The following is a 26,551-nucleotide window of genomic DNA, read 5'->3' as shown; positions in this document are numbered from 1 at the left end:
TACATTTTGCTTCTGAAAAAGCAATAGAAGTTTACGATTAATCTACCATCAACAAAAGACATTGAGGAAGGTTTCAAACTCACGATTCCAGTTACCTTTAGCCATTCATAATAAATTACCTGATTACAAATGGCTTTTACCTGATAAACGTGTTCTTTAAGAAAGAGTAAAATTACATTTGAAATATATGTATAGTATGTACGCTGTATCGATGATATACCAAGAGATATATACATTTTTCATTCAAAGGAAACAAGGCTTGCCGAGTTTCCTGTTAATGAAAAATTTATACAACGGGTGGTATATCATTGATACAGTGTACATACTATACATATATTTGATTTATATCACATACAAATACATATATTTGCCCTTTGAACGGAGTTGAGATTTACTACAGGCAGCTGTATACTGACCGAGTGAATGAACTCTCACATCACCCGAGTGCGTCCGCTACAAAATGTAGTTATATGTCTTTTGTGGTTATTCACAAAAACCTTTGCATAATGATAATTCGATTGTTTTTTTTTTCTTCTTCTTCTTCTAGTTTCTTTTTTTCTTGACACTGATTAATCAATATTAAGAGTTATCATTTAAACATAAAAGATGGTTTTAATGATGAAAGTAGAGCACTATAAACTTGGTTGCGCCATTCACATGAACGCTTAGCCATCACGTACCGGCGCATGGAAATTAATATGGAATAGAAACTAAGCAAAATGACGAACCAAGAAGAGGTAATTAAAATATTTTAATATATTTACATTTGATCTAAGTCATTATTCTGGTTTAGTAACAGTACCACTGACCATAAAACTCTCTCTCTCTCTCTCTCTCTCTCTCTCTCTCTCTCTCTCTCTCTCTCTCTCTCTTATATCCTTTGGTCAGTTTGACTTAACTTTTATCATCATTCATAAGTCCAGAGACATCATGGAATGACACAAATGAAAATCCTCTATGCTCGTCATTCATAGATTTTAGCCCGTATCTTCAGGAGATAGTCCGAAGCAGAAGAGAGAGAGAGAGGGAGAGGCCTTTGGACATTTTCATATTTAATTAAAAATAATCGATTTTTAGAACATTATAATATGTTTAAGAAATAACAACAATAACAAAACATTAAATACATCACATTATATGTACCGCGTAACCGAGAAATTTACCATATAATGTCGACATTGTTTGCAACTTTGTATCATTGTTAAACACTGTTGATAAATCCCTAGGAAAGTGCACACATATCATTGCGAAGAACCATATTCTTGTAGATTACTTGGTGAAATTTCTATTTCAAATGTTTTAATCCAGCCCAAGTTCCTTTTCTCTCTCTCCACATTTCTGCGTAATTGTCTGTTATGCACGCGAGGGGAGGGGGAACAGAAAGCAGAAAGGATTGCGAAGAAAATGTGTACTATATTAAATTCATTTAGAAAACGGAAAGTATTAATGCATTTTATTGTAATTTTCTTGCGTCACTAATGATTAATGTGTGGAAGTTCATCATTGATCTAGAGTCAGCTGCAGACGGTCGCGAGAATGTTTATATATGCGTATTACTGCGCCATGGGCGGATCACAATTTGATATACCAATAGTACAGGTATATCAGATTGCTTTATACCAAGACTTTAGAAGCCACGTATTTATGTATGTAGTATAAATATAATAATACAGCATACAAAAGACTGCAAAAATTAAATAAAACATAAATTGATTAGTCAAGGAGCTCGAATGCTATAAAGACATGAGAAAAATACAAAACTGTATAATTACAGTTGTTATAGGTTTGTGGCAGCTGGATTGTGTTTATCACGAAGAGTTACCACTAAAAATGTTCCAGTAATATTAATGGGATTTAGCACAGCGGTTATAGTAGTCGTTTGTAAAACTTTCACGGTAAAGATAAATAAAGGGTTTTAGCAAGATGAAACAGCAACATTCGCTATTTCCAAATCTTATCAAGGGACGACACCGCCAATAATGAAATTAACCATAAAAAGTGTATTTTGAGTACGATACATATAAAGAGATAAAGAAAATGAAATCTTTAAATCAAGTTGGACAGCAAATTCTCATACAAATGAACCGATACGATTTAACAAAGCATTAGCTACAAGCAAAGTCTTCTGAAAAGTGAAATCTATCTTATCCGTCTAATTGATAATATAAATTATAAACTTTCCATTTCATTAGAGAGCAGATATTTTACTGTTGGATGTTACAGTGGTCTCAATGAATATGCACACTTTACATCAGTGACAAGAATGAACCAAGGAAGTTTAAATTCCTGATGCTGATTGCAACATTGAAATATACTTTTAAAAAATACCAGAGCGGAGATGAATGGGATTGATAATGATAATGAAAGCATTTAGGCTGAATGTCTAGTATACAACTATAAAGGTATAACCATCAACTACGATGATAAATTGCTTTGACTCAATACCAGAGATCTATACAGGTAACACCAAAGTTGTTGTTGTTGTTGTTGTAGGGTTTAACGCCATTTTTCAGCACACGATAGGCTATACATGACGGCCAGTATTAACGGTGGAGAAAGAACCCGGAAAGAACCACCGACCCACGAGAAGCTACTGGCAAGCTCTCTCACATACCCACATTGGCCGAATCCGAGAATCGAACCCACGCAGAAAGAGGTGAGATGGCAGTGATCTGTAAGGGAGGGCGCTTTGACCACTCGGCCACTCGGGGCCCCAACACCAAAGTACACTGATGGCCATTCCTTGTGTTTATTTACATTTAAACATTACGTCTAAAACATATAAAAGAAAAAGGCTGCACTAGATCAAACAATTAACGGACCGATCGGGTATCCTAGTGGTTGGAGCTTCCGCCTTGGATGTGGGAGGTCGTGGGTTCGAACCCCGGCTGAGTCATACCAAAGACATAAAAATGGTACTTAAAGCTGCCTCGCTAGGAGCTCAGCATTAAGAGGTTAGTGTTAGGACAGGTCGGCCTGGGGTCAGATAATGTGACTGGTTGGGACATCATGCTACGATTTGACAGCTATAACCAAAACGTCAGTTGGACGTCAAAACCAAATGAATGCAAATGAAAGCACGATTACATTTATGACAACAATTTACGATCTAGCTATAATAACAACAAAAATGTTACATTTACATTAACATAATAAATGATCAATAATATTGTGTAGTATAAGGTAGCATTGACTGAATGAACAAAATAATTGAATGATTTAGAAAAGATTTCAATGATTTGTTATTGTTGTTGTTGTGGGGTTTAACGCCATTTTTCAGCAAACGATAGGCTATGCATGGCGGCCATTATTAATGGTGGAGAAGAACCCGGGAAAACCCCGGGAAGAACCACCGACCCACGAGAAGCTACTGGCATGCTTTCTCACATATCCACATTTGCCGAATCCTGGACTCGAACCCACGCAGACAGAGGTGAGATGGCAGTGATCCGTAACGGAGAGCGCTTTAGACCACTCGGCCACTCGGGGCCCCTCAATGATTTGTAACAAACGTTTACAAGGGACAGATGGATCTAAACTCGAATACTATGAAAAGACGTTAGCATTACATGGTAGCATTAATGCAGCTTAAACCTGAAGTAAACGAAAATAAAGATATCGAAACTGAAATTAAAACGGAAACGGGCACCAGAAATATTCCATTGTGTGTTAGATTCGATGAATTAAGAACGGAAGTCGATAAAACACAATTGACCACTAGATGTGCTTCGTATTCAACTTGTGTAGATAGGAAAACAGATTATTATTTTCGTTCGAAATAGACTGCACAGTTTGTGGTTTGAGGAAGAAATATAGAATACCATTTTAATTCAAACTTCTATCAGATCATTGTCATCTGTATCCTTGTGATTTTCCATGAGATTTAATTTTCCCCTTACACTTCTAAATGCATCTAAATTAATATAGGGAGGAAACCAATACTATGAATGGAAAAAATTTACTTACAGCACGATATAATCACGCCTGAATCAATTGCCAAAACGGGTAAATGAAAAGCACAGAAATGGAATTTATTTTAGTTTACGTCACTCTGAAGAGACTCAATCTTCATAGCAGGCAATAAAACTTTAGCTAACCAGACAGTTAATTCCCTATGAGGAGCTAGAAAGGTGTTTTGCTTCTATGCAGAAAAAGAACTGGACAAAGTGATCATAACCAATTTCAGCTCAGAGATACAAAATATTTATCTGACTATTGAATGGTCTGCCTAACATAGTATACTCTCAGGATTTTCTATTGAGACCTCATTTTGCAGGGCTACTATGTATTATTTCCATAATCGACAAAAGTACACATACATTTCTAGCATAAGTGTTAACAATGCTTACACAGAAAATACTTGTACATGGTTTAAACTGAGAAGACCGCACGATAACAGATTACATGGTAGTGGTATTAAATTGGACAACGTACAGCAAGGTATCTGCCTATCTCTAAAAGGAAAAATAAACGATGATGCTCGGAATAATAATTTAGACACTTTGGTTATTATTCAAAAAATCAATTTAATCAATTTTTATTGTAAGCATTATACATATATTTATTATATCATGAAATGATAATTTGTGGTGGTCACTAATTACGGAAAGTATTGTTTGTACAGATGTGATAGGGATTGAACACAGGCTTTTTCGATTACCTTGTTATCAACTGTCCAACAATTTTGGGCAAGAAAACTTATGATAGATGGTGGTTACTCAAATTTGAAAAAGTGATCGTGATAGATCATGATGATAAGTTACACGAGTCGCTTTATTATAACATATAAATTTATTTACTCAAGAAAGGGTCACAATATTACAGTCTTTACCTAATAGTCGGAAAATGATCATTACATTTTCCAAACCGGTATCACCATCGAGGTTGGAACTATTTTGTCCTTGGTGGTTCCCGGTTACAACCCAACCACTTGTAAAACACATGGATGCAATTAGTAATTCTGTAAAGTATTGGTCTTGAAGTCTCGTCAATTGTTTTCACATATATACAGAATCCTTAAGGAACTGGTTTAGGTGGTTTTGTTTTTTTTCAGTCAACAATATACGTATTTTATAGCTATTACCGTTATTTTTTAACTGATTTGCAACATGGAGACTTTTTATATCCTACGAATATATTTTCAAAAACACAATAAAAAACATATTTAGCTTTAAAGCGAATGTGATATTTTTTTTATATAGTTTTGATATCTGATTATCATTATGGTATTATATATATTGAGTTCTCTGCTCTGTATTATAATTATTTGTCTTGTAATAGGTTTTCTGGTGTAAAGAACAAAAGTCAAGCATTTTAACAGCGATCCTATTTCTTGTAATGTTTCTATATCTGTAATGAAACCAATCTGGACATATATTTCAGTCCCACGTAATAGTACCATCCATCTTGGAACTTATTATAATCAAATATGATTGGCATGTCAACGTGTTTTTCTCTTCGAGCCTCATTTATTCCCTCCGCTTTAAGGTTGCTTTTATTCTTATCAGCCTATACCCCTTCCAGTAGTTCATACATATTTACAGATAAGTCAAATGCTTTTGCAAGACAAGAAACATCGATTGTTAGTGCTTTGTACGTTGATGCAAAACCTTTTTTGTCCCTCACCCAATCAGGTACGTCTATATAAGAACTTCCCATGAGCAATAGATGTACAGTGTTATCTACTCAATCCTGTCGAATATCTATTTCGTACTTTCGCCTTTTTAATGTCCATATTTGGATTGTAAAACATCGTATAAACACCCAATTACATCATTCATTTCTGTTCATTATGTTCATGAGTTTTATTTTGGGTAAAATTCCCCAAGTTCAATTTTTGTTTACACTACTTTCGTATGCCGTTTCATAAGCACGGTCATTAAATCCGATTGAACATTCACTGAGTCAACTTATCTAATTTTCTGAATCATGACTCTCTTCAGGTTTGGCTCGTTACCATTTAACTGTTCAGACAAATCTGAATTTTTACCACTGTAGAATCTGTATTCATTTAAGTTTTTATTGAATTCATGTCACAGTCTTTCCATTATGATTCTATTTACGTTTGCTTAATGAAGGATCTTAAAAATTTCCAACTTTTAATACGTATTAAAGAAGCTCTCGATTTTAAGTTCATTTTTTCTCATTGTATAAAATTTACTTCTGACTTAGTCTAATCTTGTTGAGTAGTTCCAAGATTTCGAACTGTTTGCTTTCACACATCACATTACAGAAAGCACTTGCCTATTGAATTCATTATTTTTTGAAAACCAAGATTATTAGAAATATAACCCTTTTGCTGTTAAGAAGCATATTTTACCATGCATAACAGTTTAATGTTGGGTCTTATACAAGATTTTAAAAAAATACGAATTCTCTTTTGGATTAATTTGCATTCCGATCTTCCCATATGTGCTGTATTAAAGACTTGAACCAAAAAATAAAGAATACCAGAAATATTTCGACTTTTAAGTCGCATCCCAGCTCCAAGGTCATGAAGTCACCCTAAATAATGATGTAAATAAGGACCAGTTAGACCAGGGCAATCTAAATAATGATGTACTTAAGGACTAGTTAGACGAGGGCAATCTAAATAATGATGTACTTAAGGACTAGTTAGACCAGGGCAATCTAAATAATGATGTACTTAAGGACTAGTTAGACCAGGGCAATCTAAATATTCAAGTACATAAGGACTAGTTAGATCAGGGCAATCTAAATAATGATGTACATAAGGACTAGTTAGACCAGGGCAATCTAAATATTCATGTACATAAGGACTAGTTAGACCAGGGCAATCTAAATAATGATGTACTTAAGGACTAGTTAGACCAGGGCAATCTAAATAATGATGTACATAAGGACTAGTTAGACCAGGGCAATCTAAATAATGATGCACATAAGGACCAGTTAGACCAGGGATGGGTTGGCGTACAGAAAAGTTTGCTACATCCACCTTGTCGCCGGGATGACTATTTAGGACTGTTTCTAGTCAACAGCTGCATCATTTTTCTTTTAAAAAACAACGCCCTAGAATGCCCCGAGATTTTGAAATCAAGAAATGTGATTACTAATTACTACCACTCAGTAATGGATAGGTGACTCAGTGGGTGATAGGGAAGGAGGGTGGTTTTGTTTTCATTTGCTACCGTTAAAAATTACTTTACAACTACTTAGATTAGGGTGGAGTGTATCTTAAAAGCCGGAGGGGGGGGGGTCAATCCATTCCTTATATTGCTGTGATGATATTTTGGTTTAATCATTTAAATATTATCACTCCTATACTGCCCCATCTGATCTCGCTTTTGAATCAGTAGCTATTTCATTCCGTTCGTTCAATTCCGATTGCAAAGTAGTTCCTGTTCTATAGGGAAAGGGAGTGACATTTCTACTGGTTAATGTTTCAAGCAAGGAGTTCAAGGTTGTGTCGGTAAGCATCTTTATAAGAATACATACATACATACATACATACATACATACATACATACACCTTTCTCCCCCTTAAGGTCAAAACTGTAAGCAATGGCTTGTGATGTCTAGATTTGTGGTTCCCAACGTTTCCATTATAAGAAAACCTTAACTTCTAAACATTTCGTGGACCCCCCACATGCTAATAGTTGTGCTTGTAGGCTCCCTTATAATAACCCCGCGGCCATGAGGGAGTCAGCGGCCAACAGGCCGGGAATTACGGTTTACATAATACAAGATACATTTGCCATTAACCATTTATTTTTATCAAGCAAAACTTTTCATTGTATCGTTTGTCCGTGCGTGTTAGTCAGGTTATAACTATTTTGGTGCAGTTAACTTTCGGAGTGGTTTTATATTCTGCTTTAGACAATGGATCATTATCAATCCTCATCTGTAACGCATACCTCAGGTTTGACTTAAGAGTTACGTAGTTTGTTTAAGATTTGTAAAGGGGAAGATTGAGTTCAAGCACGCAAGGAATGTTGGTATACACAATAGTGTATTAGCTCGTGTACAGCAGATTAGACAGAGATATATGAATGTCAGTGGCTACCTGTTATGGTATAAATGATTCATATTTTGGGGAACAAAACTCTCTCTCTCTCTCTCTCTCTCTCTCTCTCTCTCTCTCTCTCCGGTGGTCTAGTGGTTAGAGCGAGCGTTCGCCTTGGAAGCGGGAGGTCGTGGGTTCGAATCCCGGTCGAGTCATACCAAAGGCTTACAAAAATGGTACTAACAGCTGCCTCGCTAGGCGCTCAGCATTAAAAGGATAGAGTTAGAACTGGTCGGCCTGGTGTCAGGATAATGTGACTGGGTGGGACATCATGCTACATGTCTGCGACATGATGCCTCAGTGTTAGACATCAATATTAATTGCCACACTGCAGACATCGTAGCGATATGACTAAAAAAATGTTAATGCTACGTTAAAAATCCTAATCACACTCTCTCTCTCTCTGGTTTGGAAACGATAAACAAATTCCTCGTCTCTCTTTACAATATTAAAAAGTTTGTTTATGTTTGTTTTCTATAATACCTGCAAAAGCTGCACGAGATCAACCATTAAATTCTGCCCTTTGATGGAGATAATGAAAAATAATGGATATACATTTTTAGGGCTGCTTTTTTTGTTTTCTTAAAGGGTAAACATAATCAAACAATGTGCATTATTATTATTATTATTATTATTATTACTACATGTTATTTCAATGTAAAGTAGGCTCTTCTTTCATTAGTGTTTTTGCATAGTCATGATGTAAATAAATCAAGAAGGTATCTTCCTTCAATCAAGAAACACTAAGTCAATTTTACTGATTAGCAGCAGATGCCGAATTAATTCCAGAAAACCGGGTTTCACATCTTCTATCAATATTGATATAACTGATTTTAAAAAATTGTTAATATTAACTTACGTGGAGTGGGAGAGTTAATATTGACCTGCAGTAAACTCAAGTTACCTGTCACTTTTTCTTGTCTTACAAGTTGTACATGTTTTACAAGTCTGCTTAAAAAATAAGGAATGTGAACATTACATGAAATAAAACTACAGACGGTTTTCTAGCACTTTTGTGTTTTTTTACCTGTACCACAAGATAAAGATTCGGTGAGTCTCAAGAAAGAGAAGAAATAAATGTTATCCCGGATTGATTTAGCTTGCCTCTTCCCTGACTTATGATTATTGTTCTTCCCTATGCGAAATTTTTCCAAGAAACGGGTCCAAAAACGTCGCTATTTTTGGATAACTTGAAGTGAACATTCTGCTCACTGTACTAACCCGGTATTATTATGTCTTGTCTGGGTTATTACTCATTTAATAGTACTTTCTGACATGCAGCCATACCAGTTATTTCTTCGTCAAAGCATATATATATATATATATATATATATATATATATATATATATATATATATATATATATATATATATATATAGAGAGAGAGAGAGAGAGAGAGAGAGAGAGAGAGAGGTCTGAAAAAGGAATACAATATAAACAGCTAACAGTGAGTAGAAGGAACTTGCATATGAGTATCAATTATGTAAAAGGTGTGAGAAATACGTTGCTTCCAAAAATCACTATTTGACGTTAGCCCATTTGTACCCAGTAGAAAAAAATGTTGCCAATAATTTCGTGAATGGCGACAAAAATTTCAAAACACTTTGCAAATACACTTTACAGGTCCGATCTTCATTAAAATACTTGTGAAACTGTCAGCTGTTGATGCATAGTAAGAAATAATATAATGGCATACATAATTTGCCTCGAGGTATAACGTGCCGACGTAATTACCAAAACCAAAACATCATACATGATTGACTTTTCTGTCAAGAGTGACAGCAGTGTTCAGTGAACTAAATCTATTCTACAAAATGCAGAACCTAAAGGAGACAATACGTACAATCCAGCTGTTAAGGGCTTTTAATTTATGGTTGGAACCTATTGGTTTTGTTGACAACTCTTAGCCTTCTCTCAGCATATGTTTTCTAAAAATGTGTGTCTTGTATGTGTTTCCCTGTCCACCCATCTATTGTTTGGCATTTGACTGTGTGATATAAGATCAATAACATAAATATAGCATGTAAATTTTCCAGGGATGCTTTTGGTTTTGCATATCAAATTATTTTAGTTTCTTTATCCCATAAGCTGTTGGGAATATTACGTACTTCCTTCCCTAGGCCTGGGCTGGCCTTGGCACTGGTTTCCGTTTTCCCTTGGCTTGGGGCTTTGGTCTGTATTTCCCACTCATTGGACTATTTTGTACTACAAGTGAGTTTCCATCCATGTTCCCATTGGTTGTTTAAACGCGTAGTGACTATGCCAGGGTCATTATAAATTCTGAATGGTAATGAGTTGTACAACTTAGTTCTTTATAAGCATTATTTACCATCAAAGCACTCCCCATGCACCTCTACACGTCATTGCTTACCATCGAAGCACTCCCCATGCACCTCTACACGTCATTGCTTATCATCAAAGCACTCCCCGTGTACCTCTACACGTCATTGCTTATCATCAAAGCACTCCCCGTGTACCTCTACACGTCATTGCTTATCATCAAAGCACTCCTCGTGCACCTCCACACGTCATTGCTTACCCTCAAAGCACTCCCCATGAACCTCTACACGTCACTGCTTACCATCAAAGCACTCCCCGTGCTCCTCTACACACTTTCTCAGTCTGGTTATCCAGGACGCGTGATTCTACTCCACAAATTTTGGCAACATTTTTGTCAATGCGAATGTCCCTTGTCAAGTAGCAGTGTGAGTCACAGTTACCCAAACGAAAATAATGCGTATAAAATTGTTTTGATAGTTTGATAACGTCAACCGACTTGCGGTCTCTGCTTGTTTTCTCCGATCCAAACTTTATTACTTTCATTTGAGTCGGATTCAAAACGTATATCCATGTCTCATCACCTTTGGCAATCTCATTCTGGTCATTCTTTCCATAGCTTCACAAGCCAAGTTTCCGAAATGTTAACCCTATCTACCTTGGCGGATCGAGCAAATGCTTCTGTGCATTTCGTTGGATGCAGTTAGGTTGTTCAAATTTGAACACTATTCCTTACATGATCGAGACACATAACTTAAATGGACTAACAAATAAGTAAATACACCTGCAACTTACAAAGTATCTTTCTGAAGTCAATTGACTCCACCATTTTCGGCCGATATACAATGAACCGCTGTCAACTGGCATTACATACTAAGGGAGGCAACTCATGAAATCCAATATATGTCGCTAACATATCTGCGTGTGATTTGTGTGATTTGAATTTTTAATGTAACAAGTTTTTAGTCATATCGCTACGATGTCAACAGTGTGGCAGTTTATATTGACGTTTAACACTGGGACATCATGCCGCAGACATGTAGCATGATGTCCCACCCAGTCACATTATCCTGACACCAGGCAAACCAGTCATAACACTAATCTCTTAATGCTGAGCGCATAGCGAGGCAGCTGTTAGTACCCTTATTATAGTCTTTGGTATGACTCAGCCGGGGATCGAACCCACGACCTCTCGCATCCAAGGCGGACGCTCTAACCACTAGGTTACCGGAGCGGTCTAAAATATATACTCGATCCGTTAAGGTGTAGATAGGGTTAACGTATCGGAACCTTGGCTAGCTAAGATGTTTTCACATATTTAGCGAGTAGATGTTCGGCGATTTCAGTCGCTGTCTTCGATCAACCGTTAATAAAAATTCGGCGCCCGACCTAAACAAACCTATTTCAGCTTCAAATATATATATATATATATATATATATATATATATATATATATATATATATATATATATATATATATATATATATATATATATATATATATATATATATATATATATATATGTGTGTGTGTGTGTGTGTGTGTATATCTATCTATCTATCTATCTATCTATATATATATATATATATATATATATATATATATATATATATATATATATATATATATATATATATATATATATCTATATATATATATATATATATATATATATATATATATATATATATATATATATATATATGTATGTATGTAAATGTGTATATAATATTAAAGTCGCCATTGTAATGCCCGTGATAATAGAAATATCTCACACCCTCTATCGAGTATCTTTATCAATCTCCAACTGCGCAGCCACTTACCGCTCACCGTTTGCAGAGAACCGTCTTGCAGAACGTGGGTTATCTTCCATTGATTCTCGACCATCTTTAAAACGATAAAACAGCATTAAATCAAAGAATATGAGTGAGAATTACATCCATAAACATGAGCTATGTCGGCCTTGACATCAGTCGGTGTACTCCAAGCGCGCCGGAATTCTGCATTATACTGTATCCTTAGTATCAGTCTTGTCCTCCTCCTATAGCGCTTTTACGCCACTGTCACTTACCTATGCTACGTCACATGCATGTTAATTGTCTTGTTAGGAACAAACGGAACACACACACACACACACACACACACACACACACACACCCTTTAACTAGTTAAAAAAACTAAATCGTGTGCCGGATGAGTACGAAACAACTTTAACGTTTCTTCCAGTCCATTTTCTTTACAGTTAGGTTGTGACAATAATGACCTGGGGCCGATCCCTACCGGGTTCCGTGGTACATACCGCCTCGCCCACCCGTTTTACTCTTCCCCTAAACACTTTTTCTGGCTCCACCCCTAAAATATTGTCCATTTGTTCTGCTTTGACTATAGTTAGATATGCATGCAGCCTATACTCGACAATGTTGTTTTTAGGCAAAGATAGATAAATAAACTCATTAAGTAAACTGAAGTGCCCGTATAATAACCTAAGGCTTTTGTATTGCTTTAAAATCAAAATAGTTTACCATAAACATAAATATGACAATTTTGTTTTAACTATCTCCTTCGTCATAACTGTGGTATTCGGGGATGAACAGCTGCATTTCAATCGTTATTGATTGTTTAGGTTATACAGTACTTAGGTCAAATATTTGTGCGGGAATTAGGTTGGCCACAGCGTTATTTTTTTTTTAATCGAGTCTGATCAAAAATACACACAGCAGGAATTTTTTAATCATAATATTTCCTATAAGGTCAGCTTTGTGAAACCACACCCAGCGATAAACTAAGAGAAATAGATAACACTACCACGTGATCAGTTTACGCCAATTATGATTCACCGTGCAGCAGTACTTTTAAGCGTTTGGACGAGGTCACCATTCATTCGCACAGTCATACTGCACAACTATATAACCAAGTAAAAACACCACGTATTTGCTAATTTGCCATATTATATAGTAATCATCCGTACCAAAATGAGCAACCACAGAGCTGAAAAATCTGGTTTTGCCAGAGAGGCACAGCAGAAGGTAAGCTGTTTATGTTATTTTTTTGAAAACAGTATCTTTCTTACATCTATTGATTTCAAACTTTCAAAGCATGCAGTTAGGATCTGAGTTGAATATGCAGTCTACTTTGCCATGTACATTACAACAGAGTTGCCTCGCGTGTTAAGTTGGCGAGGCTCCTTATGGGTTTTGCTGCCTTTATGCCTATTTATTACACAAGCACAAATAGCAGCTTATTTCTTTTTTACATAATTCCTCTCATTTATTTATTCCGGTAAAATTACTTCATAATTCATTATGGTTTGAACTGTGATGAATATTATATTTCCTGAAGGGACAGCTACATTTTATGAAATCACGATTTCTTTCCTTTTTATAATCAAAACTAGAACGCGGGATGTCATATAAATTATAAGCATATCTCAGACGTAAAAGACGTAAAAATTATTTTATAACAACAGTACACAGGGAAAAATGTTTTCATCGAACTTATCAATTGCGGCAACTTTTCTTCGTTTCTGCTTATACATACCACCTACACACGTCTGTATCAATATACTGAACTGGTACTACCTACTTATGAATGCATGTATGTATGTATGTATGTATGTATGTGTATGTATGTATGTCTACCGGTCGAGTTAGCCTTGTAAATTTATGTATGTATTCATGTCTACCGATCGTGTTAGCTTTGCACATTTATGCCTGTATTCATGTGTTTTGTGTATAGTCGCAATTTTTAAATATTACCATTAAAATAATTGATAATTCAAGTCTTTGAATTGAAAATATATTTCATCGATTCTTTTAGTTTTTTACAAATTGTATTCCCAGACCTTGTAAATGCCCAAGTAATATGTAGCTATGGAAAAATTACTCCAATTAAAGGACTATGCAGTGTATCTTTATCTCACAAGCTTTATCTATGGCTTGTTTTTCCTTTTTTTTACCACACGATTTAAAAGTAGAACATTACAAGGCAAACATGGGAACCGATTTTCACCTTTTGAATTCCCGACTTTTGTTTTATGTACACTGCTATACGTTAATGCGTGACGGACGATAAGCTGCCATGGTTTGAACAACATTCACATATCTCTGCGGGCAGATTTACTTTCAGGTCCAGTGCTCCAGACTTTCCATTTCTATACATAAATATATGATGACAAGCTGCCTTATTTGATATAGGTTTGAAAAACATTTACGTCTCCCTCCCTGCAGATTTACTTTCAAGTCCAGTGTTTCATTTTAGAGATAAGAAACGCTTGGTTGAGCAATTACATTAATGTTGTTTATGGTACACAGCATGTCTCGCGGTTGTTGTTTGATGGGAATATTTGTTTTCTATACACCGGTGGGTGGCGGGGTGCGCAATAGGTCAAGTGTGTATCACTAATAATGTCAGTAGAAAGAGTGGAATGTTCAACTTTACCTCTCTCCCCAAAGTGTCATCCTAGCCTTCTCTCAGCCCGTCAAAAGCCCTATCAACCGCCTTTCACCAGGACACTGAAACACCTTAAAAATATCTTTAAAATCTTGTCGCCAATTCCATCAGTTTGAGTATTTCACTAAAAGACTTCTTGTGATGCCTAAATGGTTCTGAGTGAAAAGATCACCCCTCGGACAATATTGTTATTGCTGCTTTTTCCAGAATTGTTGTTATGTGTTGTTTGTTCTAAGTAACGATGGCGCCGATCAGACCTACAATATGGCCGCCATGGTAGCCATCTTGATTATTGAAGTTACGTTTCCTTAACAGGTGGTCTAGTAAATATAGCAGTATTAACTCCAAGACTTTATGATATTCGGTCAGAGACACAAATGCTGCGGATCAATAATGGCCATCTGAAAAATCATACTGTTACTTCTTTTGAAAGAACTGTTATTTTGACATGGGGTTTTCGCTAAAACATTTCTCACTAGTGACAGCGGTATCGAAACGAATGGCTGTATCTACATTTAAAGGATATATAAACACCAAAGATGTCTTTCTTGCATTATTCAGTTATTACTTTATTAAGACGATGGTTAACTAACCTCCACATAAACTGTCGCGAAGACCAACCCGAAAATACTTCTGAACAGAGGATCCTATCGATATGGGTTTACGCGAAAACGCCATTACAGGAATATGTAGCAGATTCCGAATGAAAATTATACTCATCTAACTCCCATAATGACATCATAGCCACCATCTTTCAAATCTTGTTGCCATCAATCTTCCATTAATAGTGGCATAGTCTTGAAGTTTGACTAATATGCTTCTTGCAATGTTTAATTGGTCTCTTTAAATGTATCTCTTTGTTGTCGACAAATCATTATTGTATATAAAACACTTTTAATAACGAATAATTTTGCATCAGTGGATTATGTTCTATTATTTGATTATTTAGTGTTATGCCTAATATGAACTAGTTGTTACGGTGATTTAAACAGCTTGCTGTGCAAAAATTAAAATTTTCGAGAGTAAACAAATTAAAGGACGTTTCCGGCCTCTTATAATCCGATTCATGTGGCGCCAAGAAAGCAACAGTATCGTAGTTCTGGAATTGTTTGGTTCAAAAAGCAAATGCCACGTGTAAATTTAAGATTCGCCTCACAGCTCAACATGTGTTCTTCGTATAATGGAGTTATTTACGTATTTAGCTAGCATACAGTTTGTAGTCAATCGACGGTGACATTTGCAACATGCGTCTGTCATATGATACACGAACCTACTGAATAAAAGAACAGTTTATACAACAGTTTTATTAGCGCGTATGTCCTTAAGGTATTGCTTATATTTATAGCCTACGAGCCTGCCGTGCATCGTCCGTCGTGCCTGGTCGCGTCCGTCAAATATTGCTTGTTACTACTCAGAAGACCATAGTTTTGATCCGATTTTGATTAGACTTGGAATGATGACCATTTATCAAGATTTTTGGAATCAAAATTTCTGCTGATCTTCCAATTCTGCGAAAGCTTTGTCGACTGTTGTGTAAAAATGCTCTTGTTTTAATGTTACAAAAGCGCTTTCGCAGTCGGAGCTTGTGACCCTATGTTATGAAGCGTATGTTGTATGCATCTATATTTACTTAGTTTGCTTTGGTTACATTAAGAGTGGTGGGATAGGTATACTTTTGCATCCCCCCTTTTCTTTTTTCTTTGTTGGAGCTAAGGATACCCTCCCTTATGAAGTTAAATTTCGACCACTGAATGTTGAGTTTCCTCGAGTTTCATTTAAATCGTTTGAAGGGAAAGTCACCAGGATCTGCCAATTCTGACTGTCCTAAAGACCAATTTTCCGGTCGAAATGTAGGAATCCAGAAATGTTTGTGTTGCTAGATAACCGACTTGAATTGTGATATGGGTTTGAGATACAATATATATGTATCCATTATGTGACTTAGTTTCTTGAGGTATCTAGCTAGCGTCCTCGTCCATCCTATATTTTCCTCAAACTACACCGCGTGTATTGTTTGTTACTTGGCCCAGTTATGTTAACTTACACGTTTGACTAAGTCTTAATGCCTTACATAGAAACTCTGTTAAAACTGGCATATTTTATGTGTAAAGTCATATTTTTGAAGAAGAAAGAAATCAGTAGAATACGAGAACAAAACGGTATCGTCTACCGCAACAAGATGAAACTACGTTAGGGCAGTTGGTAGTACGCCGCACTCGTAATTCATGGGTTTGGGGTTTGATATCCCCTTCTTCCGATTCGTGTAGGCTACATCGGCGTGTCCTTGGGAAATAAGTACTTAACTCCCATAATTTAGCCAAACGATTGATAAAAGTGCTGTTAACACTAACAAGAGCAAAACAATATATACAATAAAAAATATGTTTTCATTACGTATCCTTTAAGAAATATCTCGTTATAGGGACTACAACTCGGTACTTCTAAACTCCACCGACATTTGAGGGTGAGAGAGCCTTCACAGAAAACGACAGTATGTAGAGAGGTTAGCGAGGCCGTAAAATACAACAGACATGCATACACTATTTCGGGGCCGTACATGTGTCAACTGCACGCTATAGGGGCCGAGTTTGTCAGCGGTTCTCTTTATTTATGATCCATTTCATTGGGAGTCAGTACCTATTATTTGGCATTAAATGTTTAAAGTGACTTTCTTTGTGTCTTTCAGATGCAGGCAAAATATGATCCAGAGCTTGCTAAACAGTGCCTCACCTGGATGAAGACGCTTCTAGGGAGTAAAGGTGAAGCAGCTGATTTTTCCAGTGATGGCTCTGCCTCTAATTTACATGCTGCCTTAGAAAATGGATATTGCCTATGCAAGTAAGTAGGTTTTATTCATATTTTTGACAGTGAATTCATGGAACGTGGATGTGATCTCGCGCCACTGTTTAACCATATTTTGTAATTAATTCAGTAAATATACGATATGCCACTCCTGCATATACTTTGTAGGGTGGGTGGGTAGAATTGATATTAAATGTAAAAATAATAGAACAAAAGTGAATAACTGTGCTAGTCTAGCAAAAACATAGCGAAACTACAAGGTAGCAAACAGTGTATTACACTTGGATTTCAAAGGAGGAAATTTTGTCATATTTAAGTACCACATGCCAAACAATTGAAAAATCACCTTAGTACAAGGCTAACAAGACGAACAAGAAACTTGCAATTTGACATTCATATTGGAAATGGGTACCTTTTATGCACAATGACGAGGCAGGCAATTAAAAAGGAACGGGAAATTACCATTATGTCTGCAAGAAGAGCCTAGGCCATTCCATATTTAGCTATAAACACGAGGTTTTACTACCAAGTGTGTCGAGTCACTTTTTCCCTTTTCTTATGGTACAGTCTAAACCAAGGATAAGTACATGTTCTGCACACACCGCTCCGGTGGCCTAAGTGGTAAGAGCGTCCGCCTCGGATGCGGGAGGTCGTGGGTTCGAACCCCGGCCGAGTCATACCATAGACTTACAAAAATGGTACTAACAGCTGCCTCACTTGGCGCTCAGCATTAAGAGGTTCGTGTTAGTCCTGGCTGGCCTGGTGTCAGGATAGTGTGACTGGGTGGGACATCATGCTACATGTCTGCGGCATGATGCCCCAGTGCTTGACAGCACTATAAACTGCTATACTGCAGACATCGTATCGATATGACTGAACAATTGTTAAAGCTACGTTAAAAATCCTAATCACACACACACACACACACACACACACAACACACACACACACACACACACAAGTAGACATACAGATAGAGAGAGAAGTCATGGTGATGTATAATGGTAAGTTATTGCCCAGTTTCCTTATTCAGGCTGTGACTTTAACTCCCAACGATATATTAATGAGACTTGACTCATGTCAAGTCCTTATCAGTATATCCCAAGCTTAATAAATGTCAGGGTCATTAGTATGGAAAATGTTATGAGTTGGGCAGATCATGTGCTGCTTCCAGTGATCTTGTCATTGTAGTGCCCTCAGTCAGTCCATTTATCACCCCCCTGAAGGCTCGTTGATGTGGTAAAACAGGCCCAGTGCACCTCCTGCATGTCACAATAAGCATGCTGACTCCAATCATTGGATCAGTCCATTTTGGCAACTGTGGTTTGTCCTTGGGCAAAGAACTTTGCTCCAATTTCCTGGTCATAAAATGACCGACTAGTGTTGCTGTATCATAAATCAAACAAATCTGGCCATCCATTGCCACAAATGTCTTATACCGATGTTTTATACCGTGTAGTGGAAGTTATTGACTCTATACTTGTGTTGCAAATGGGGTAATCATCAGCGAAAGGGTCTCCCAAGTGTTGGTTTTGGGAACGGGTGAATGTTCAAGTATTAAAAAACATTGCAATTACAATGACATTCTGAAATATCTCTTGTGAGCAGATTATATATATATATATATATATATATATATATATATATATATATATATATATATATATATATATATATATATATATATATATATACACACACAACATAATTTGCATTTTAACCCATCGGTCATTATCCGATTTTAAGGGCCAAGAACCATTGGTGGGTGATAGTGCTTTGGAATATGTACAAGAGCATGGGGATTTGTAATGGTGAGCCTTTGTTATTGTAATTGCTGCTGACATGCATTTCTGTTGCTAACCAATGATCTTTCTTCTGTGCAGACTTATGAATATTCTGAGACCAGGAAGCATTCCTGACAAGAAGTTAGCAAAAAAGGAGACAATGGCCTTCAAGAAGATGGAGTTGATTGGGTTGTTCTGTGACAAGGCTAAGGAATATGGGGTTCCACAAGAGGAAGTTTTCCAGACGGTAGACTTGTATGAACAGCAAAATCTTTACCAAGTTGTTGTTTGTTTGAGTTCTCTGGCAAGGAAGGTGGGTTTGATTTCAGTACCATGTCATCTCCTTATCTGCATTTGAAATGAATTTGTAAATAAAGCCATAATGCATGAAAATAATGGCAGTTTTTCACATATTTTAATTTCATTGTCCATGACTGAAAGTTTTGACTTTTCCAACATTATTTTTTTTTAAGGATCAGTTATATCTGTTCAAAATATATATATGTTACAATTTTGAATCACCTGTTTCTTTTCAAACATAGTGAGATTTTTATATAACAAAAACTGGCAGGTTCTTTCAGATTTTTACTTAAACCAACAACTTACATATTAAAAGGTACAGTTAAATTGTTTCTTCAAAACAAGGCTATATATCATTTGGAAATAAACAGGCATTATTTATTACAATTATTCTTTTCTTTACAATTTCGTTTATTGATTTGAGTATATATTTGCAAATATAATACATTTCTTTATAAAATATTTGTGGATTTTAAAGGTCAGACAAATTACTAGCATTTCTTTATAATTTTAAAAAAAATAAAAACAATCAAAAAACCCAAACTAAAACCAGTATTTGCTGGAAGAGCAATTTCATTTATGTGATCTTGACATGTAATTTTATGTCACCTTCCTTGACTTTCCAGGCTCAGAAGAATGGTCATATAGGATTTGGTCCAAAAGAATCTGAGGAAAACAAACGAGATTTCACAGAGGAACAGCTCAAGGCAGGACAGGGCGTCATTGGATTGCAAATGGGAACCAACAAAGGGGCTTCTCAAGCTGGCATGAACATAGGAAAAACCCGACATATTGTAGACTAAGAGATTACTGGATCAGTTCAGCTTTAAATTGTAGTGGGAACCAATGACCCCAAAACTGGGACCAATGTTACATGGGATCAATATTAAATGTGAACAATCTTTCGATCTTAAAATGTTCTCTTGAAAACTCATGTTTACTATATCATTCCCGTATATCCGATGAATTTTGGACATGATCATTTCTCTTGTGGACAACGTGAATAATGTGCTACTGGATGAAGCTTGATGTGAGAGGGATATGCATGTGTGAGAATCAGAGTGAGATGTCAGCATTTCTAACTCCTTGGCAAAACTCAGAGAGTAATCTCACACCGGGTGAACACATTGTGTTCGCTGGATGAACACATTGTTGTGTTCGCTGGATGAACACATTATGTTCACTGGATGAACACACTGTTGTGTTCACTGGGTGAACACATTGTTGTGTTCATGAGAAAATTAATTGATCATATACTTCAGAAATGACTGTAGGTCTTTCTTTTTATACCTTGTTTTGAATTGAAGCTAAATGTGTTAAACTTTATGGTGTTGTATAATTTCTGACAATAATCTAATCATTTGTCCTTTCATGACAAGTATGGAATAGACAAGTTGCACAGCTTTTTATAAGTGGCCTTCATTTGTAAAGTACATTGTTATAGCAATGTTAAACTGGATTTATGAATAGCATATGCTTTGCTGGGTATGCAGTTTTGGATGAATCAGCAAAAATGTTTTTGATGAATCAGCATTTTTGAATGGGTCCTTCAAACCATTCCTTGACTATATCATGAGTTTAGAGTTTGCATGGAATAAACTGTATGACTATTTAGTGTTAAATCTCATGCTATAAGATAGAAATGAATTGTATGTTATTTTCATTTTTTATATATAGTTCATTTTAAGAACTTTTTCTTGTCTTCATTATTAACTGCTTTTATGTCAGTTTAAATCCTTTCCAATAAAGGACTATATAAGTACATGGATATTGAAACATGATATTAAAATTTCTCTTTTGCATGGAGCATCTTGCATATTTTCATTTAGGCTTCATATTTTCTTGCCATGTCTTAAAGTACAGAAATAGGTATCTTTGTTATTTTTCTTTATGTGGTGGTCAGACTGACTGTCATATCCGTCTTGTACCCAAATAAGTTTCAGTTTAATGTGGTCATCATTTATGTTGTTTTCTTTGTTGCCCAAAATGGTGCTGAAATATCGAATAGTCATAGTTTCTCTTTCACTTTAAGGCAATGCTAGGTGCAGTGTTTTTATCAATTTAACTTTTACATGCATACTTACTCTTGACATTTACAGTTAAGACAGTTAAATAAATGCTTGAATATTTCTTTGTCTTTCCTTTCAATGATTTAACAACACAGGATTTATCAAAAGTGAAGGTTGTGTTGGTGATGGATTGCATATAAAGTACTAAAGTCAACTATGTCTAATAAGAAATGCCTTTTCTAAGGTCAGTTCAAAGCATAAATGTAGTATGCTTTTATATACAACTATCTGTCCGTCTGTCTGTCCATCTGTCTATCAATCTATCTCTCCATCCATCCACCCATCCATCTATCTTATATATCTAGTATTGTCGGTCTGGCAATCTGATTAAAAGCAGATCTCCACTGTCCTATGTGAAGATCTGACAGCGACAGATCAGGGGTCTTGTTCTGGTGATCTTGGAATTAGCCAACGGAAATGCAGCTTTCAGAAATCTGAAAGTGAATCAAATTGTTTGGCACATATTGATGGTCATCAGCCATACTGTTCAGTCTCCCAAAAGTGAACATGTAAGATTTCATCTGATTCGCTGATAAAATTAGCAATTATTGTAATAACACTGGTCACCAGAACAGAGCCCCTTATCGGTTGGTGTCAGATCTTCACGTAGGACAGTGGAGATGTGATTTTAATCAGATTGTTGGTATGGCATCATACTAATCTAACCTTTCCACCTTCTTACTGATACCCCCCTAGCTACGATGTCGTAGCCTCAACTTGATTGTGTTGTGGCTGAGGCTACGAACTGATCCCATATCATGTAATGGAGCAAACAATTTCATCACTAAAGTCAGAAAAACAAACAGTGTAGAAATCAACTACATAAGTATAATCATTTTGTGAAAGAAGTTTGGCTTATTTTGAATTTATTAAGCCCTTACACGATAAAATAAATTGGCATGGTTACTCTAACCTTATACTGTCCGCCATGACAGATAACGCGAGAATCTCGCCGTGACCCCTTTTCTACTTTAGGCTTGCCAAACCATATTTTGGATATTCTACGCTATATTATTATCAATCAAGTGCGAATAATCGCTTGTTGGTGAGTTTCAAAGTTGCCGATAAACCGTATTTACTTTTAATGCGCAGAATTTCTGACCCAAACGGCGCCAAATTTTTACTACGATTTGTTTACATTTCCAAATAAGGCGTCAATGTCCTTATATGGCACACAAACAAACGAGGCTGAGAACGGAAGTAATGAGGCTGAGAACGGAAGTAATCATTATTTGAAATAATATGGCGGACGATCTAAACGAAAATATCGGCTAAAAAAGGTAAACGAGATTTTACAACTATTTCTACAATGATTTTCGATACTTCCGGTATTAAATAAGAGGACTACTCAGTTTATTGGATTATATGCAAGGAATATGTTTAAAGTGTTATTATTAGGCTAAAAGAGCGCCGGGTGTGAATCACACCCGGCTTGCTCCATTAACACGTATGTGCTCATGTTAGTACCCTGTCCACGAGGTACGAGTAAGGGTACTAATATTAGTACTAATACCCCCACACACACCTATCTATCACTGATTTTGAAGACCAAGCAGGGTTAAGTTCTATATAAATGCTGCGTATAAATGAGAATTTTAAAAGTCCCACACCAGATGTAAACTCTTGGCTTGGAGTTTTTAAAACATGAGACTGTGATTTGTGTGCCAGCCAATCACAATGAGCTTTATATTTGAAAATGTCACTTTTAGATCTTTGAGTTTTTTTAACACTTGGCCAGAACTATGAAAATAACCTTTGTGTATAACAACAATATTGATAATTAAAAACAAAACAGTTAAAGTATTGAACATTATGATTACTCTGAATTAGATAATAAGACCGAAACTTATGACCTGTGAGAAGGTATATAATCGAGGAGGGGATGGTGGAGGGACCTAATTTTAGGATCGGTCTTTCGTTGTACAATACACCACTAAGAAGGCTTGACATAGGTGGTTCTTGATATCAAATCTCCAGAGATATGGAATTCAGTTCTGAATGGACACTGCGGGTCCAGATGAAGTGAGAGTTTTTGAGGGGTTCAAATCTATTTTCGGCTCTTGATTGGCTAGCGATACTTGACGGCCAGTGTGCACGCGGAACAGCTGGAAAGCTTTCTCATATACCATTGTTGGTGAAGTGAGAGGGAGTCCAAATAAAACTTGAATTAAAGACAACATTGGGATGCAACGTTTATAATAGTTAAAGTTACTGACTATATGTAAGTTTAAGTGCAATTTTCAATTTAATGTTAATGCTACTTGAATTTGAAGATGCTTGAAAGATTGTATTATCTATTAATTATTTGCCTTTTCTTTCCATAGCTTCACGTGGGTCCGTAGTTCTTACCACGGTTTTCCCAGATTAGTTCATTCTTCTCTCTAGCTATACTGGCTGCTATGTACATAGCCTGTGGTGAGCTGAGCAATGGCTTTAATGTTTTTCGTAGATGACCAATCGATGAAATTGCTTTTCCTCTGGTTAAGGAACACAATAGATCTATTACACCATAGAAAGAAGTATGTTTTAGCGTCCATGTCTAGACACAAAATAAAGACGTGTCTTTTTGAGTCTATACCTGGACTTTACCAGTAAGAATTTAAATCTAGACTAAATAAGTCTTGAATACAGTTGGGTCTTAATCAGGGTTTAAATCACATGAAATGTTGTTGAGAATGTGTGATTTGGATATTTAACATAGCTTAAACATTTTTCCAGTCATATCGCTATGATGTCTGCAGTGTGACAGTTCATAGTGATGTTTATCACTTTTGCCTTTTGCCGCAGATATGTTGCATCATGTTCTGCCTAGTGACATTATCCTGACACCTGGTCGACCAATCCTTACACTAGCCTCTTAATTCTGAGCGTCTAGCGAGGCAGCTGCTAGTATAATTTTTATAAGTCTTTGGTTGGATTCGGCCGGGGTTCAAACCCACGACCTCCTACATCCGAGGCGGACGCTGTAACCACCAGGCCACCGGAGCGGTCTAAAATATATGCTCGATCCTTTAAGGTGTAGATAGGGTTAACATATCGATACATGGCGGCCAATGTGCATGTTAGATGAAGAACCTGGAAGTACCATGAACTCACGGGAAACAACTGGAAAGCTTTCTCACATACCATTGTTGGTGAAGTGAAAGGGAGTCTAGTAATGGGATAATTAATATTAAAACTTGAATTAAAGACAACATTGGGATGCAACGTTTACAATAGTAAAAGTTACTGGCTAACCTAACCTCTTAATTATAAGCGTAATGTGAGGCAGCTGCTAGTATCTGTTAAGTCTTTGGTATGACCCAGCTGGGGTTCGAACCAGCGACCTTCCACATCCGAGGTGGAAACTCTAACCACTTAGACCACCGGAGTGGTCGAAACGTTGTTGCAGTTAGCGCCAGGATTCGGACTAAGCGCTACCAAGAGTTGTCAAAAATGAAAACTACCTCTAGTGCATTCATTGCTCTTCACACGGCAGATTTTAACCATCTTTCTCTCTGGTTGCTCGGCAAATGTTAGCTGTTATCAAAATAACAAATATGTTAGGAGGTGGCACCATTCCCTTCCCCAGGAACAACTAGCAGGCTGCGGTGAAGTCAGAAAAAAGTGGCACATGCACAATTGTGCGCACGCCACTATAATTAAACTCAACAACAAAAAATGTTACATTTTCTGTCTCTGAACAGAAACTTGACTTTGCATGGGTGTGAACAGATTGGTTGGTGTGGTACTTGAAGTGGATTCTCTCAGGCAGGTGGTATTTCTCTCTCATACGCCCATTGAAAATGGAAACCCAAGCACGAAAGATCTCATTAATTGAGTCACTAAATAAATTGGATCTGCTTTAAGACTGCTTCGTGTAAATATCCTCCCTAAGCCTTGACACGTTTGGAGACGTTCTAAAAGAATCGGAATCCAAGCCTGAGAACCAGCTTAAAAGTGACGGCCATATGATGCATCATGACCTGGATACACGTGATAAAATGTTTCACTTTGTAACAAAATGGGAGCATTGCGCGGACCGTTTAACTGTTTTAAAAAATGAATATGAAACGTTGACAAAGTTGTCACTCAGCATATTTTAATATTTTCAGGAGATAGTTGCATAGTTGACTACTGCGTGTAAGGACGATAGTATGTGATGTCTAGTAAAATAATAGACAAACAAATGTCGGAAACCTTTAGGAATTAAAGTTAACATTCATATGAATCCACATTTGCTTCACTATAATGCATACAAAAATCTAAAGGTTTGGTCTTGAGAAAATATGGAGTTATATATATATATATATATATATATATATATATATATATATATATATATATATATATATATATATATATATAGAGAGAGAGAGAGAGAGAGAGAGAGAGAGAGAGCTTCTGTATGCCCATTAGTTTAGCACCCTGTTGACTTTTCAAAAGAAACGCCTTAAGCGGTCAATGCCCTCCTACATGTAACCCCAGTATTTGTTCCCGGATTTGTTTGTTGATATTGCCATATGAACACATCGGTGTAATAGTGTGGGTTCGATAACAGGCCTTATATGGTTAGGAATGAAAACTTGCCTTAACGCGCAATGGAAATTCTTTATGTTGACTCAAGCTAATTTTGTTTAAATGAATGAAACAGGGGGAGAGTAGGGTGTGTTGAATATTCCAGGGATTGTTTTGTTGAATCTATTCCAATTCTGTAAATTCTGTATAAAAAAGGAAGTGATTAAATCTATGCAGTTGGTTGATCCCACCGCAGATTATGACCGATAAATTATCTTGTATTCTTGGGTACTTTAAACTCTGGTGTCACACACACACACACACACACACACAGACACACACACACAC

At 36.4% G+C, this 26,551-nt stretch overlaps 1 protein-coding gene across 2 annotated transcripts in view; it reads left to right on the top strand.

Annotated features, from left to right (window-relative positions):
* LOC149786476 (myophilin-like) overlaps positions 1-21,767 on the top strand; it is a 36,569-nt gene extending 14,802 nt beyond the window's left edge. The window contains exons 1-4 of one of the 2 annotated variants that reach the window (XM_089976937.1): positions 13,166-13,328; positions 17,438-17,589; positions 19,437-19,650; positions 20,264-21,767. In XM_089976937.1, the coding sequence (XP_089833063.1) occupies positions 13,275-13,328; positions 17,438-17,589; positions 19,437-19,650; positions 20,264-20,440 (597 nt within the window). In that variant the 5' untranslated portion in view covers positions 13,166-13,274 and the 3' untranslated portion in view covers positions 20,441-21,767. Of the gene's footprint in view, positions 1-13,165; positions 13,329-17,437; positions 17,590-19,436; positions 19,651-20,263 lie in introns of those variants that run through there. The other variant, XM_089976938.1, reaches the window with a different exon arrangement.
* The last annotated feature ends 4,784 nt before the right edge of the window (positions 21,768-26,551 follow it).

Source organism: Sinohyriopsis cumingii, chromosome 12 (genome assembly GCF_028554795.1).
Source record: "Sinohyriopsis cumingii isolate HCF-2022 chromosome 12, ASM2855479v2, whole genome shotgun sequence".
NCBI classification, from domain to species: Eukaryota; Metazoa; Mollusca; class Bivalvia; order Unionida; family Unionidae; genus Sinohyriopsis; species Sinohyriopsis cumingii.
This window is presented reverse-complemented; position numbering and strand designations above follow the sequence as displayed.